Source organism: Diadema antillarum, unplaced genomic scaffold (assembly GCF_040938485.1).
Source record: "Diadema antillarum isolate AM-2024a unplaced genomic scaffold, OU_Dant_1.0 scf00000123, whole genome shotgun sequence".
In the NCBI taxonomy this organism is placed as follows: domain Eukaryota; kingdom Metazoa; phylum Echinodermata; class Echinoidea; order Diadematoida; family Diadematidae; genus Diadema; species Diadema antillarum.
Genome location: NW_027271012.1, coordinates 518,935 through 537,185, shown reverse-complemented (window position 1 = coordinate 537,185; position 18,251 = coordinate 518,935). Strand labels below are relative to the sequence as shown.

At 39.5% G+C, this 18,251-nt stretch overlaps 1 protein-coding gene across 1 annotated transcript; it reads right to left on the bottom strand.

The window, feature by feature from the left end:
• Window positions 1–8,006: 8,006 nt before the first annotated feature.
• On the bottom strand, window positions 8,007–16,377 carry LOC139720195 (UTP--glucose-1-phosphate uridylyltransferase-like). The gene is made up of 8 exons (XM_071631558.1): window positions 16,186–16,377; window positions 14,979–15,068; window positions 14,058–14,137; window positions 13,378–13,493; window positions 11,110–11,207; window positions 9,356–9,418; window positions 8,655–8,713; window positions 8,007–8,118 (listed from the first exon to the last, which is right to left on the bottom strand). Exons 1-8 carry the CDS (start codon window positions 16,375–16,377, stop codon window positions 8,007–8,009), a joined length of 810 nt encoding a protein of 269 aa, XP_071487659.1.
• Window positions 16,378–18,251: the final 1,874 nt, after the last annotated feature.

Below are 18,251 nucleotides of genomic sequence, written 5' to 3'. Positions count from 1 at the left end.
TTTCTCTCTGATTGATTTTGCTGACAGAGACAGCCACCTTTCGTAGCCACAGCTCTTGGCCAGAATTTTGTTCAAGAAGAAATCTAGCCTATTTCTGATTTATGTCATCGTCACAAGGACAGTCAAGGGGAAACTCTGTTACGAGGAGGTCTATGGGAGTACTGATAATTTCTTGTTAAAAGCAGCAATATTGGGAAAACCCATTACAGTGAGCTTGCTTACAAGGTATCTTTAACCCTTTCTTTGCCGATTTGTCCAATGTGCACATATTTCATACGCAAACCTATGGACAGGTAATTAGTATACAAATAATGAATGTTTATGAGTGCAATGGACAGAATATTTCATGAGGTGAAAGATGAAATGATCCATTTAACGAGGCGCAGCCAAGTTGAATGGATCAAACATTTCATCTTTCACCGAATGAAATATTCTGTCCATTGCACGAATGAAAAACATTTATTATTTGTTTTATATAATGCCTAAAGTAGATTCTTGTCATTTGATGTTTTATTAATTTAAAAACAAGAGAGAATCTGACATCGAGAGAGTGCTCGCTGAGCGCTTTATGCTAGCGCGCTGTCGCATACACACACTGCAAACGCAAGCGTTTTACACACATAGTGTGTCGGGCTCTCAGCGAGCGTGCAATGGAGCAAATCGTATGGATCCAAAACTGCACGGTAAATGGAGCCACAGTTGCATGGATGATGACATCATAGTGAAATGGGCTGAATGATCAATGTCAAACAACCAATCAAATGACAAGGATCTCTTCAGGCGTCATATAATGTGGCATACAGAGGGTTAACAGGTTGAAATCGGCGGTGCCGATTCTCCATTATTGTACTTGAGTGATTTTTTTTTTTTTAGTTAGTTTATAATGAGGCACCGTTTGTAAACAGTAAAAATCGGGCGGTCCTGGTGACCTTGTGATCAGGGGGTTTCCCTGTAATTCTTCATAGAACACCCAATTTGCTCATTGGACTTTTTCCCAACTTTCCACAAGTTACCACCCAATGAGACTTGATATTCAACTCAGTATTTACCTATTGTCACGTCGAGATAACTTCATAACACACAGACAGACAGATGTGTACTGTTCCATGTGTCTGATATACTGATGATAATGTGTTCAGGTCTATATACACATATGCACAAATTGTGTATCAGTACAAGTGATCCCAGGGCATTCCTCCCAAAGGATTACAGTGTATTTCTATTCTATTACACCAGATGGTATGCGAGATGTCCATGTAATAGCGTCTATACTTTGAAGTATTTTTTATTGTCAAAGTTGAACAAATTAATATCATGGAGGTTGGAATTAAAAATATTCACTACCACCAAGTTACAGATGTGTGTGTCTGTGTATACATGTGACAATACATCTATATCACTTGTAATGCAACAACTTCATTGATGTGCTGGTAGAGAGTGACAGTTCATTCCTATGTATTAGACTAAGAGTATGTATAAATGTATGTTTCTGTTTGTCTAATTTGTTGTGTTCTGTGTGTTTGTGTGTGTGAATGATCGATATTTTGCAAGGATGAGCTCTTACAATCAAAGTCAAGAAATTGCTGATGGTTGCCATTAATTGTAATTGCTACGTAAGTTTTATGCCATGGGCCCATGTTATTTGTGGCAAAGTTAATGGTAAAAATATCCATACATAACGTTGTATTACAGTGTATTCCCGATATAACGAAGTCCTTGAGACTGATGGTTTTCTTACGCTATAATGAAATTTCATTATAACTGAACAGTATGGCATATAATGGTATAATAGAAATGAAAATGAAAGAACCTGAATTTTGATTTCATAATGAGAATTTCATTGAAACCATCTCCATTATAATGGGAGTGCACTGTGGTAATACATCAAACCCAAGTGTACAGGTGCCAAATCATTTTGTTCATACCTCACTCTACTTGCATGTAAGCACACAGTACATTCAGCAAACAAATAAACTAATAGAAATCTAATTTGTTTCAGACATATATTTGCAATTATAAAATGAATAAAAGATATCACACACTAATGTAATAAGGAAAATGATACATATTAGTCATGAGAAAGCAGGGTGTCAAATAAATACAGTCAATTATCAAAATGTCTATATTAAATACATGTTTCTATGTAGAGTGAAATCTATATTGATTGAATCATTTCTTTATTCAAGAAAATGTTTATACATAACCAGGTCAATTATCTCTTTAGATAATTGCAGGTACACATTGAACATACAACACAAATAACATCCATGAGATTAATGTGCCAGTATCAACAATAATATTTAACACTAACAATCATTATAACATTTATATCAATTCTTTCATATATATTTATAAAATGGGTTCAAGAATGTAGCCAATTGGAAGCGCTGAAATGAGTCACATGTGCGTGCATTATTTTCTTCAGGTATGCACTAAGAAGAGTCTCTCTTCCACCTCCCTGGCCTGACGTACGTCACAATGTTCACACTAGCAGTGCGCACTCAATCAGTTGTTACAAGTGCGTCACGCACTACTATACGCGCTGTCAATCCTGTAAACAACTTCTAGTTCGGGCCGCGGGCTGCCACAACAGCCGGCAGCCTTTCTTGTGCATAACAGTACGTGGCGTACGTATACTCTTATACGTACGTACAGTACTTATGTGCGGGATTTCCGAGTGCGACGTGCGTAAATGTTTGGGACGAACATCTTCGGACATCTTGACTTTTGAGCGAGTGCTACATGTAGCTGACTGGTATTGACCCACAAAGGTACGTGAATAATGCTGTTAGTTTTCGACCCATTTTATAAAACAAATGATGCGCAGGATTATTTCGTGGCGTTAGTGAAGGTGCGGCTCACTCTCGAGTATTGACAACGGTTGCAAACATGCACTCGGCTGCGCCTCGTGCATGTCGCACCATTGTCAATACTCTCGAGCGCGCCGCACCTTCACTAACACACTCTATCCTGTGCATCATTAGTATAATATCGGACGTTTATAAAAACTTCACACTCCGGGCGGACCAATAATCAGTCGATGTTCTGCTTTTTTGTTTTCTGATTTCGTTTTGTACAAAATCAAAAACTCCATTTACTTTCCCATTGAAAAAAAAAAAATATCCGTGGTCCTAAAAACTGTAATAAACCTTCTTTCGGTGTATCTAATTCAATATTACATAAATTATTATACAAATACAAAATATTACACATATACTATACTAATCAACAGACTTCAACATTTTGCATACTATAAAGATAAACCCATGAACTGAGAGTGAGAGTTGAATTCTGATAAAATGTGTATCTATATATACTTTTTGTTTACTTTGGTAATGACGTTTATTCATCTGCATAAAGGGTATTAATGATATTTTGTCCGTTGAGGTCATAACCATGTTTACATTTAAAAAAAAAAAAAATTATATATTCCAGGAGAGGGTTAAAACAATAAAGAAATATAACTGGGGATGGATGGTCGCCTTAAAGTTTAAGTTAAAAATCCAGAGTGGTCCCACAGGGGGAAATACTGAAAAATATGATTGCTACATGATACAAAACTACTGCCGTTGTCTCTAGCAGAACTCTTCTTTCACTTCCACCATGATGTGCATGTCTTGATTGACGCTGCAGCTACAACATGTAGGGGTAGGCCTCTATAAAGTACATGTACATTGTCTCGTACAGGATATGTAGGCCTCTACACTACGCTCCGTGTATGACATGTATCCAAAAGAATACTTGCATCTCTAGTATTTTTTATGACATATACACATCCCAAAAACCTAAGCTTGTGCAACTATTTGTCATCCAATGCACGGCTATTCTTATCTTTTGCATGTATTTGATTTGGGTTTACTGGTAATTGTTTCTTCATTTAGACAAATAGGCATACAAATATATGTACAATTGCATCAGATCCATATACAGTGGAAATACATTATAAAAAGGTAAAGCCCCTGTTCCACTATGCCGTTCTCACTACGATTTGACAATTTTCTCAGATCGGGAAGGATCGGGTAAAACCCGAGCCGATCTGGACACAGTACGATGTTAGAACGCTCTAAGTACGCTGCAGTTACGACTACCATGTGCTTGCTACGCTCTTACTACGATGATCGGGAATGAGAAATTACAATTTCTGCCGCTGCAGTTACGCTTTAGAACGATGTAGCTACGCTGTCAGTGCGATGCTGCCGATGTTATCCGATCGATGCCCGCTGTATCTACGCTCTGAATGATCTATACAATCTTATCACGCTGTTACCCCGTTCAGAGAGCTGAAAAATGCCCGATGTACCCCGATGTACCCCGATTCGACTGTCGATCCGCAGTCAGTCAACTTATTAACATGCAGAACCAAAGAAATATACTGTGGACCTCGAAGAGGCTACTCAACTCATGGTTCTTTTGCAGCGATGTACGCGATGTATTGTTATATAATCAAAGACGTGCTGATCTTTCCAAGGCTTTTTCTTGAATTCGTTGCTTTTATAGTCCGTCTTCCTCCAGTTGTAGATGATTTCATATTCTTCAAAATTCTACTATGTCCTCTTCTTCCTCCTCTTTCGGCATCACGTGCAGTCTCTCTTTCTTCGCCTTTTGGGTAGCTGCTTCGCTGCTTTCTTCTCTTCTCTTTCTTCATCTCTTCTTCTTCTTCAAAAATTACAGCTAAAATTACTTCCCGTTCTTGTGCCGATGTTACTACGCTCAGAAAGACCTTGTTACGCTCATCCCGCTGCGTTTACGCTGTCACTACGCTCTCCCCGCTTGCCGTACGATTAAAAATAGGTCAATTTTGATCGGGGAGATCAGGAAGAAATTTTGAACACGTTCAAAATTTCTTCCCGATCTGAAAAAATGCCCGCTCCAACCCCGACCTCCAAACGCTGCTGCTACGATGCTTCCGATCCCTGTACGCTTTTGCCGCTCTCTCCCGATCTGCTAGATTGGGACAGATCGGGGTCCAGATCGTGATAGTGGAACGGGGGCTTAAGATATCGTAAAGTAGGTGATATAAAGACGTAATCTTAGATGTCCCATTCTCTTATACTCTTTTATTTTAATCCCTGATATGAGAAGATACCCAAACTAACAGGAAGCTTCAGTGGTCGAATAATAACGAGGTTACCCTGTTATGCTCTCTTTATGGACGGGTACTCTAAACAGTTTCATCAGCACCGTCAGGCCTCTAGAAATAGGAAATATGACTCTAAAGTGATGGTGTAACACTTTTTGTGGCATGTAATTTTCATTGTGTAATGGGACTGCACATGGGTTACATGAGAGATACGGTTACATGGGAGATACATGTACTCATTCATTAATGACCTCTAACACTAGCAGGAATATGGAATTAGCTTCAATGTTTTCAAGGAAGAAATTAACGTGTGTATGAGAAAAATGCAGCCAGAGTTTAGACTTCTACCAGACTCAATAGTCATGGAAACTGGCTTAACAAATATTCAGCTGTACCTCAAGATATTATTATGCTTGTACGTCAGAATATTTCGAAAGTCCCACTGGGTGGGTATGACACTATTTCTCAACTTGTTTAATCATATCACCATGCTGATCATATGGCAATGATCGTATCCCCGTGATTCTAGCATTATCATACTTTGGCATTTTTTCACATTGAGCAGTCAATAATCCTGGAAGATTTGAGATTAGTCCGATACAATCACAAATCATCCAGACCCTCGACCCAACCAGCCAGAGATAACCTTTCCTTGCTGCTCTTCTAAACAGTGGGTCTATCCATACCAGAATGTTGTCACAGCTAGAGGCATGGTGGCAAAACAAAACAAAAACAAAAACAAAAACAAAAAAAATCAGCCAAATAATTGGTCAACGATGTCCCTCGGATAGGACATAAAATGGAGGTCCCGTGTGTGAGAGAGTCACAACTCATGCACATAAAAGATCCCGCTTCATTCATTCATCGCAAAGAGTAGGGTTTAACCCAGTGAAGTGGTCCCGCCTCACATCCAACTGGACCCCATGGAAGACCAGCTTAGCATAGCTGAATATGGGCTATCCAGCCATCTTCTCAGATGGAAAAATGAACAACAACAACAAAGTCAATAATCTAGGAATGTTATGATCAGATGTCCCTAATGCATTCAATCATCATGAAAGATGGAATGTCTGAATATTTGTTGATTTATCAAACACTCTAATTTTGCTGTTGAAATAATTACCCACGCCGATGAAAATCGGCAGGGGGTTATGTAAAGGGTTCCGTATGTTTGTTTGTTTGTTTGTTTGTTTGTTTGTTTGTTTGTTTGTTTGTTTGTTTGTTTGTGTACAAGATAACAAGAGAACGGGTAAACGGATTTGCACGAAATGTTATGGGGATGTTTGGATAATGGCAGGAAAGAATCGATTAGATTTTGGTGATAATCGGTTGACCCTTGCAAATTCTGTGTGACCTTGAAGTTTTGACCCCATGGTATAGTGACCACTCCGAAAATTTCCCGTTTCTCACTTTGCGATTTTCCGCCACCATACGAAAACATAAACTCCCAAACGGTCCGACTTCGCTGCTCAAATGTTCGTAAGAATTCCGAAATTTACGTTTAGGCCTATTTGAGGGACTATGTCCTTCTAGATTTATGAAAGTTCGTTCTCCGTCATCACAAACTGGCCCGTATTTTGATGATTTTTCAAATTAACATTGATTGTTTTTTTCGTTGGAGGAGCATTTGCTCGGTCGCAGTCACACTGCACGATATGCGTGCTCAATGTCAATGCGTGTGCAAGGCCGCTGAAAATGCATCGCGCTCTACACTGTTGGTGCAAAATTGCATCGGGGACGTTGCGGCGCTCGTTGGTGGCCGAATACTGGTGCAGTAGACATTTGCATTCAACCCTTGCATTGAATAATTCCCGTAGACACTAATCATTGGGGTAATTGCCTAGGGGGTACGTAAATTTTGTTTTTCTTTTGCGCTTTTGTGGATACCATCAAAGATCGTACACTCATACGACCTTTGATATCATCACACTCTCGGCTTGCTATAATCAAAATATCCCGCAAGAAAACGGCGTATTTCTCGATTTTTAGCGCTTTTTCCGCGACCCGTCGCGTAGACAATACTCTTAAAACTGGACTTAATTCGCACGCGCTTGGAAAAGTTCCGATTCTGCACTTTTGACTGTGGAATTTGGGATTTTCGATGGATTTTTGGAGGAGACTTAAGGACTTTCCTGTACGTGAATGAGTGTTAATACCGTATGTGTAATGATGTGATTTGCGTGTGATGTGACTGTAGAACCAAAGATCGTACACTTCAGTGTACGATCTTTGGTAGAACTCACTGGCTGGTGATAAAGCACACTGGCAATTAAGTGGCCGAATTCTGGTAGATGACCGAATGCACATTATGTTTACCCCGACTTTGTACTTAGACGTGGGTCTGCCGCCTTTGACGGCCCCTCTCTAGTTTGTACTGTTTTCATTCCAACACACTCTGACTTACTTGACATATAAAGCCTGGTGTAACACTAGTTACACGCTTGATTATTTTACATGGCTCTGACATGCACAACTTCATGCTTCAGGAAAAAAAGAAGAAATCTTTGGGGACAGTCATGCTACAGGTCAGAATTACTGCCCGATTAATTCATTGATTAGATGAAAAAAAAAAAGTTAATTCATTGACAATTGAGCCCATTTAGTTTCAGCAAACTTCATTGCTTCTCCTTAAATTGACAACAAATTCTGGTTTACTTTCAAATACTCAAACACTATTCATGAGCATATGAATTTGATTGTGAATTAATGGCATAAAAGAAATCCCAAAGTCTGGACACTCTTGAAAACGCCCTAACAAACATGCATACATTTGTAGGTGTGATGCTAACAAAGTCTTAAGAGAATTGTCGACGGACTTCTGATACACGAAAGTGCTAACATACAGGGACACAAAATGTATAAATTTCAAGAGGTCATTGATCTTCAGATCTGGATGAGAGGTTTGATCCCTGAGTTGTTGCCAATGTCATGCTGTCTCACTCTTCTCTTTGTTCATAAAATGTTGATTGCACACCTCGTAGTCTGCCAGGGAGCCCACATCATATCGACCAGAGATGTCGTACACGTATACAGGTAACCTAGAGGGGATAATATCATAACATGTCACAGAAATAGGTGGTCAATGACTTCTGATTTATCATAAACTTTGCTGGTTAAAAAAGCATCATCCCCCCCCCCCCCCCCCAAGTCTGTCTAGCATAGTGGCAAAATAGGAATAGTACAAAGTATTCTGATCCTACAGTGCTTTGGACCCATGGACCACACAAAATATGGAACGTCTTCACTAAAAACATCTTTATAATGGGAATACTGAATGTGTCACCAAATGACACTTTCAGCAGTAAATGTACCTCATTAAAAAAAGTAATCAAATGGAAGGATTCTCATTCATGTATGTTACAGGTGAATTCAAATTGGAATAGAACACTTCACCACTACATTCCTTCACATATAATACGGCATGGCCTATACACAATCAATGCTCTTCGACATTTTATGGGTAAATACTTTGAGGAGTGACTAAACCAATGACTCAAAAGGCCCAATATCTGACAGTTGCAAAAGGTCTGTGGTGCTTTCCGAATCAAATATCACCTATATATTCAAAGTTTACCTTGAATGCAGATATTTGACAAAATTTCCAGTGGCATCTTTCTCTTTCATTGGTCTATCCTGAAATGAGAAGAAAAGTTATAAATCTCTAGTTATGTTCAAGAGATTCAAGGAGTATTCAACAAATGTGCTGCAGTGTTGATAAAGTACAGAAATACATACAGGTACTTTGTACTAAGTAGTACTCATATACGTTCAGTTGACGGTACATTCAGCTCCCTTGCGGAGAAAGTTCATTCACAAATATGCATTTGAATTCTTTATGATATTGCTTGATTTGATCTCAGTTTTTCGGCAGTAAATTATTTATATAATTATGATATTATGAAGTTGTTAAGATTGAGACTGGAATACAAAGGAACCACAAAAAGTAATCACAGAAAATTTCCTTTCAATAGAATACACATGCATTTCTGTTCCAATGTTCTCTTACACCCCCCCCCCCCCCCTTTCCCTATTCATAAGGAATAAGGCACCTTATCATATATGAGAGGTGTTTAACAACGGTCTTTGGACAGGACCAGATAATCAGTTTGGCATGTAAATTGGCTTTACACAGATCTTTCTGTAATGATCATCACAAATATACACAATGCATCAGAAAAAATGTAAACACAGGTAATTTTTGTTTTAAAATCTATCAATTGAATACACAAATTTCAGCTGACTCTACAACATACATAACTTAGGAAGGTTGTTTACCTCCTGCAGAAAGTTGTCCAGATGAGGCAAGCTTCGTTGGGAGAAGAGGTAGAAGCACGGACACTGCAAAGGAATGCAAACAAATAATGAAAAAAATCAAACAAAATTTGTTTTACTATATGCAATGGTTGGTTTTATCACGGAGAAGAAATTTGCAGTTACCACAAAGGACATAGTACCCTATCTTCCTTGTAAATACTCTGCTGTGAGACAACAATGAAACTACATCAAAATTAATTGACAAACACAAAAGTACAGTAATTTTTTGATTGTCTCTAATTCAAAACTTCTGTAGGTTTGAACATTAACCTGAGTCCCGAGTATACTTGAACAGGTGTCTGTGGGAAATGTGTGTTATACCAAAATAAGCTCGGTCTCAAGAGATAAAATATGCATTGTAGTTCAAGATAAACTAGAAATGTCGCTATGGCGACTGGTATGCCTCCGCCATAATGCATGATTCTCCTAATAGGTCTAAATAGTACATGTGGACAATGTGTGCTTACATTTTCACAAAATTGGCAAATGTTAAAATGACAGGTTTGTCACAAATGTGTTGAATGCTCACCTTCCATGACCTAGGTTTAATTGGATGAATAGGAGAGCATGTATTTGGGATTTACGGACTTTAACTTGACTTTGACCAATTCATACGTTTATAAATGCATTGAGTAATATTCAAGGTATGGAGAAAAAGTGCAATTTCTGTATTGAATAGTAAATTGTTACCATTTTCATCTGGCCTTTGACCCTAAAATTCATAAGATAATCACTGTCAGGCAGAAGATGCATAAATATGTAGTACATTTCAAGATAACTTGAGCCACTTCCGAGATATGGAGGAAAAACTTAGTTCAGCACTTTCACTTGATCTTTGACCTTTTGACCTTTGAGGCAAAAACAAAAGAAAACAATAAAACTTTCCAGAGAATCTCTATTAGGTTAAACATGCATACACCTAGTGTTAAAAAAAAAAAAAATCCTGCTGGCATTGCACAAACATGAGGGAAATATTTAATAAAATTTTAAAGTGTTGCCCTTGACCTTTGACCCCTGACCTTTGACCCCATGAACCCTAAATTCTCTAGATAATCACTGCCAGTCAGTACATCACTATGTTCCATGAAGAGACCCGGAACAATTTCCAAGGTACAGAGAAAAAAGGTGAAGTTTTAAGATTTTTACTTGACCTTTTGACCTTTGACCTTTGACCTCAAGACCCAAACTTTCACCAGAGAATCTTAATTGGGTAATACATGTATACACTAAGTTTCAAGAAAATATCTTCAGGCATTGCATAGATATGATGGAAATAGTGAGATTTTACGTATTTGACCTTGACCTTTTGACCTTTGACCTTGAGCATGTGCACCCAAAAGTTGATAGGCACAACTTCACCCCCTAATACACATACATGCCAAGTTTCATTAGGATACCTCAAAAGGTTTTGATAGTTACCTTGTCCACAAAAAATTCATTACGGACGGAAGGACGGACGGACGGACGGACGGACGGACGGACAACCCGAAAACATAATGCCTCCGGCACCACTTCGTGGCGGAGGCATAAAAAACAACTGAATCTATTATCTTGATATTCACTTCCTTCAATTTTGTCAAAAATACCTGCAACCTTTACGCTGCCTTACAACAGAATGTATAGCCCAGACATATCAGAAAGAGAGAAAAGAAACAGAGTAAGGCAGCATAGTAGGCAGTCAGCCGTATCAATACCAAAGAATCTCTGATACTCACAGCTCGTCTAGAGGAGGTTTCTTGAGGTTTTGGTTTCTCTAAAAACGCTGTCACCCTCATGTCTTCATTAACCTCGAGGATGCCACGCTTTATTGTCTCTGCAAGCAATGGGAAGACATACATATGTGACCCGCGACAACGGTTTCAGGCAAAAGTCGCAATAGCAAATTTCCTCCTAGGCGGGGTACAAAGATCTTTACCATTATTTTTGTCGATTTGGGTTTTTTGCAGAAATCGAATCTTTGATATGTTTTCTACATCTACACTAAATTTCGTAGCATAAGACTACGTTTTTCCTATCGAAAATGGAATTTTAAGCACCCTATGTTGGATTGCACTCGTCAGTTTCGAGCTTCTTTCGAACGCCGCGCCAATATCCCCAGCGTTGCTACGGCGCAAGGTCTCGCATGCGATTGGCTGGTGCGTCACGCACATTTACATAATTCGGCTTTCGGAGACACCAGTTGCAGCGTTTGGGGAATGCTTTGTCCACGCGTGCATGTGATTATATGCTCCGTTGTTCTTGCTATAGTGGTTTATACGCTGTAGTGCGTGCTCTTCGTTTGCCTTTCTATTCAAACTATTCTACCGCAATGTTGGACAACGGAAGTGAAACAAATATCATGTACGTAATCGTGTGAAAAGAAAAAAAACCGAGTCTACTTGTACATGTAGTAAAAATTATGGCAGCAGACTGACTCATGGGAAGGTAGATGAGAGGGTCACATGAAACCAGTTATATCCAAATACTATCAAGATCGCACGAAACTAACGAGTCGTGTTTGTTTGTTTGTTTTAATATAATTAACACCACCAAACAATTAAGGCAACATATGCACGGCTTGTAAAAGCAAAACAAACAGGAAGCGTGACCTTTGCCAGCACTGTCATTAATCTGTCTTCAAAAGGGTCGGCAATGATAGAATCAAATCAACAACAATGAAAACGCGATTTGTAAATGTGTGGATGCGCCACCCGCTCCTGTTACATGCGCATGGTCATGGCGTGTGGATGCCATTGCGTAGTGCGTGCACCATACACGTGTACACCATACGTGCAATTATCGTATCCGCCATCTTGAAAGACGTAATGGTAAAACAAACCCGAGCGAACCGCGTTGTTTTTTGGCTCCATACGCTGAGCTGCTAGGAAGGATGCCCGGGAAATTTGACTCTCTCAGTGAGCCAATCAGAAGGCGATGTGGTTGCTAGAGGCGGAGCTTAACATCGATTGGCACCATTGTACGGATGGGTGATTCTCATCTCGCATCGCCGCTCGGAGATTGTCTTTGAGAAAGAGGTGAATCTTCAAAGCCCGTTTTCTCGCAATTTTGTCAGGCTAACAAATTAAAAAGTGCATTTTATTTCGCTTTCCATGCCCACTTATGGTGCCGAAGAATGTAAGTGTCTTATATCAATGCAAAGCTTAGGAAATGGGCAATGTGATTCAGTGAAAAAATGAATTTTCAAAATGCCCGACTTTTGCCTGAAACCGTTGTCGCCGGTCACATATTATAGTAATTTATACACACAGGAACTAAATTCCTCAATGGATAAATGCTAACTCGTGATATGGACGAATGGTAAGACAGTACTTGGGTTTTTAAGAACGGCATGAGTGCTCACACATTACTGACTTTCATGGAAGTCACAAGTGCCCAAACAGCATAATTTCATTCAAACAGTTACTTGTGTTCATCTAACATGTATTGTGAAATTTCAAAAACACACTAAGTACATATAGTATTCATACATTACTCCATTCCATGCTTGATTTTAAAGGGCTACATCATAGCATTTCATAAAAGCTGCAAGTGTTCATACATTACTGATGAGAGGCACAATTATCCCTCCATTATAGATCCCTATTTTGACCATTTTGACAATATGAAACAGCTGACATCAAAAACAGTGAGAGATTTGTTTGACAGAAAACCTGCAGGGAAAACATTCATGTTTTTTGATTTTTTTTTTTTTATGCCTATCCCAAAGTGAGATGAGTCTTGCAAGGCTTTGCTTCAAAACATAATCTAAAAGTTACTGAAATACAATTCAGTTTTTATAACATGCTTCAGAAATGCCCTGTTTTAGGGCTGTTTGCAAGACAGTTTCCCCCAACAAAAAGCAAGAATTATGCAAAAATGTCAGTTTTGCCACATGCTTAGTGATACTCCCTCCCCCTTGAAAAAAGAAGAAGTAATACATAACAAACAGTTAGAACAAATAAAAAAGAAACAACAACAACAACAAAGCAGCAATAGAACACTACCTTCATCTGGGATCTGGTTGGAGACCACCAAACTCGCTGCCGGACTCGCCTCCTTCCTCTTCTCAAACTCTGAGAGGAAAGCCGGTAGTGAAAAGTCATCAAAGAATAATGTGTCACTGTGGCCAACAGCAAGAGAGAAAGAGATACATACAAATCAATGTGTCCATGATTAGTGGTACTGTAACAATGATATCCCAATGAAAATAGTGGTAAGAATGACAATGGTACTGATAATAACAAAACAGGGGCAATCATGATGATAATAAAAGAACTTTGTTATCAAGTCAAACCTGTCTATAGCGGCCACCCGAGAGACAAATAAAGTGGCCATTATAGATGGGTGGTTGCAATAGACAGGTTCTTCCACATGCTTTTTCTCTCAGAGGGAATTTTTTTTAGTGGTGGTATATGGCAGGTAGTCGCTATAGACTGGTGGTCGCTACAAGCTTTACTGTACATGCAAACTCCACAGAGCACAATGTTCTAGGCACCTATAGGGCCTACACAACTTTTGTCTTGTTGCTCCCATCCCCCCACCTCTTACAGTTAACAGTTGAGATTTCATTGACTGCCTGAATTATACACTCCAACAAATAAGCACCTTTTCACCGCAGAGAATTACATGAGATATGGAAAGCTCAATGTATGACAGACAGCTACAAAGAAATAGAAACACTTACCCTCCAATGACAAGAATATCATCAGCAATATTTCCATCTCTCACTGCAAGCTGAATGCATCCAACTGCTCCAATTCTGTCCTGATGAAAACAAGGCGTATAAACATCATAACGTACTTGTGGTGACTGTAATTCACAAAATTTGTAAATACCATGGCAACAGTTCCAATGTCAGAGTGAATCAGCTGTGAGCTCAATCACCTGTGAGCTCTATACAGTAGTTCTGGCTTTGATAGATCCTAAGTGGCTTATACCAAATGTATTAAATTTGTGTTGCAAGTATCTGTTGTTTACATAGTGAAAAAAAGAAGAAGATGAGCCCCACATTGTTATCTCAATGAACACACTGATAAAAATGTACAAATCTTTAGAAACAAAAAAGTAAAACACATAGTCTTATATGGGTGAAACTTTGTTGAGTTTGCTCATAGATATCCTATAGTCCATCAACAATAGGTAGATACTTGAGTATTTCATACACTTCAAAGCTTCACTCAAGACTCACATTTTTCACCAGACATTCAATATCTAATGCTTTTGGAGGATTCTGCACCTTTGAATGTTTCTTAGATAGATATATGGCACCATACAAATGCTGTGAATCCTCATCCTTATCATAATTTTAACAGGAGGGGAAAAAAAAAACCTGATCAGGGAGGCTGTTTTATCTTGTACGGACATGACACGACAGTCTTCAGTGTTCACGAAGTCACCTGTGAATCAGGAAAACTTGGCAGCTCCACAACTGGTTTGGATCGAGGTGACTTGTAATAGCAAACTGTTTCAACTGGACACATTTAGCCACCCAGAGAGGAGAGTTTAGCCCTTCTTGTGCCAGGGATTTTGCACAAAGTGTACAATGCTATGGGGTTTTCTGTGCCATTTGGCACTCACAGCACATAAAGGGTTAAACCAGTCTCACCTCATTGGAGGTTGTCCCATCGCTGACAAGACTCACTTGGGGCCAGTCCTGCCTCCATGACTCAAACTGCTCTCTGTACAGCTCATTCGTCTGCAGGTGAGAATACGGACAAAACACAAGTGATCAAAGTAATTTAATCCACGTTTTACTGTCTGCTGTATGAGGATAACCTCTCACATGCCTAAAATCCCCCCCCCCCTGCCCTCTTCTCTGTCCCTCCTCCTCCTCCTCCTGCTATTCTTCCATTCATCAAATCATATCAGTGGGCTAACACTTATTGAGTGATCTGATGAGTTCTCTTGTTTTCTCCATGTCTCCTATTATGTGCCTGGATGACTTGAAAGAGAAAGACTTGCTGTTGTTAACACTTGCTTCACTCTAATCCAACCCTCCACCTCATCCCTCCATCCTAAAAAAAGAAGAAAAAAAAAGAGCAAACAGAATGTAACTGTTAGCAAGGAGCTTCTAGCTCCTTGCTGTTAGTGATATTCACACACGCCAATTTTGGTATCAATAATCGATACATCATTTTGAGACTTCCCAAAGTGATGTACTGATTACATGATGTATCAACACAAAAATTGGCGTGTATGCCAGTACCGTGCATAACATGCTACCCGAGTACAAAATCTACACTATAAATCATAAAGGAGTATTGATATGAAAAATAGGAAATTACACCAAACCACAATCTGCAAATATCTATCATTCAAATTTTCTTTAAAGTGTAAATTTGCAAACAATAATGCAAGTGGTTGTCAACATCTTTGATATTGGTAACTCCTCCTTAAAGAAATTATGTCTCAGTCTTAACAGAGTAATCCCTATAGCAGCTGCAACACAGCTAGACAGGTCATCACATCTGATTTATGAGAAGTCTGTGAAAAACATTTGGAAGTTCAAACTTTCAGATTCTTTCCCCAGAAAGAATTCCATCTCACTGAACACATAGTGTTAAATGGTAGTGCAGTGGAACCTTATCATAAAGAGGTCTGATAACAAAACCTTCACAAGATCACTTCACAAGTTGCATCTCTTCCGTTCTTTGTGAGAAACTAATATTCAGACCAAATGTAGAAAGAATATTGTCTTCATTTCCAGGTCCTTGGGGGGAAAGAAAAAAGGTTCCCGCTTTGTATGTGTAGTTTTTACAGCTGGCTTGTGAAGTCCCTGATGGAGTTAGTCATGGGTTATTCCTCACACTCACCACAAGATAGACCTTGTCTATTGCTTCATGCTGCACCAGGCACTGCATCCAGCGAGAAATCAAGGGTTTGGTTGCTATGGGAACGAGAGGTTTGGGAAGACCAGCGAGGTGCGAGTATTTGCCCGATGCATCTTGGGATATGTCCCGCTGGAGGCGAGTGCCATAGCCAGCTGCCAAGAGAATCACTTTCATCTGGGTAGCAGTCAACTACATGTGTAAATTTAATAGAAGGATGACAAAATATCAGTAGAAGGTTATTTCAATATCAGATATATGGAATCAAACTTATTTGGACAACTTGCATAAAGAAAGAGAGATATCATCTGGTACCAAATGTGTTTCAACAGTCAGGAGCAGAGGTTCCCTTTCATTCCAAGCTATGTTCTACAGGATAGCAGAACATTGTTGGATACAGCATGTATATGTACACTACAGTGCTCATACTTGTAGCTCATGCATATTTTGACCAGGTTATACCCTGGTAATAGTTACATGGACTCACAAAACATATGATCATATGGTTACGGTATGCTTGATGATCGACATCTCAATAGTCATGGCTTGATTTTTATAGAAATGTATAGAATTCATCCTACAAACTATCATCCGTATGTTTCACATGGAGACTGAGAGGGTGACATTTACCTACTAGCCACCACATCACCACTGTCTTGATATCCATTCCCATATTTTTCAATGTATTCCCTTTTGATAGGTTATGGACAATTTCTTGAACCATAGTCACTAGGAAGGTCTCAGATTAGAAGTTTTGTTTGTTTGTTTGATTGTTTTTTCAAATGCAGAATACAAAAATGTATAACAATCAAACAAATTAAATTAATCAGCATCTACTACTGGTACTACTAGCTTTATTCAATGATATTGACCTACAATATCAATCAAGCCACAGGGAATAAAAATAATTTCAGTAATCTAATTGAGACCCCTCATCCCCCCCCCCCCCTTCCCTGGGGTCAAGATGATGGTATCCTGGGGCGCTCCGTTGTATCATGGACCTACATCGTTGTAGGTCTATGGTTGTACACAGTTATATTCGGGCTGTTCATTCAGTCAGTGTACAGTGCCATCATGGCACTGGGCTCCACCATTGCTCTTGAGGGCTCTACCTAACATTTCCAACTGTGACCGTGCATCACAAAACCAACAAAAAGTCACAACCCTTCATTTTACGTATGGACTTTAAAAAGGGTGAAACAAGTCAACCAAGTCATTTCTTTAGTATTCCATTATTTTCTTGTGGTTAATGGAAATATGCGGTATGTTATTGTTGCGTCAATGCGTTGAGGCGCGTTGTGTCCATGCCAATGGCGCACTGTGCGTGTGGTTGGCATGGGCACAACGCAACTTTTATTTTTCATGTGAATAATGACGCAGATTTGATTCTTGACTTTGACTTTTCACTTGAGAGAGAATGGACATAGTGTATTCTCTACGAGCTCTGCTATGTTGAATAGTTAATAGGCCTGTATTTGTTATTCACTCTGTATGCGACATGTGTAGCTGAGGATAATGCGGATGATACGGAGTTTATCGGCAGACTGAGACTGTTCTGATTTGTTCAATAAAATCCATGCAACGTCAACTGGAGACTGTCAGCGTCATCATTGAGCCGGCTTACAACAAATGGTGTCAGGAGTGGGATGATGACAGCCTGACGGAGTGATCCACTTCATCCAGTTGAAGAACCCTGATCGACGAATAACAGCCTCGAGTATGACGGAATAATGGTCCACGTTTCGCTCCGGGGAGACCTGCTGTTTTGACGACACTTTGGTAGCGGACAGGAGTATGCAGGAGTGATCTTGATGGTGTACGTTGATCAGCCCTGGTAGAGCAACGCTACTCTGTGAGGCAACTTCAAGATGATCAGGCTCGTCGGTAGCAGATTGAAGACTGGAGCAAATGGTGCATCGAGAGTTTGCCGTAGATCGATGTCTATCAGCGCGAGTGTACCACAGGAGCAGCAGGACATCGATCAGGATTTAATGTGACAGTTGGAGTTGATGGCATCTCACGCACTGAATAAGACGGTATTTGATAACTTT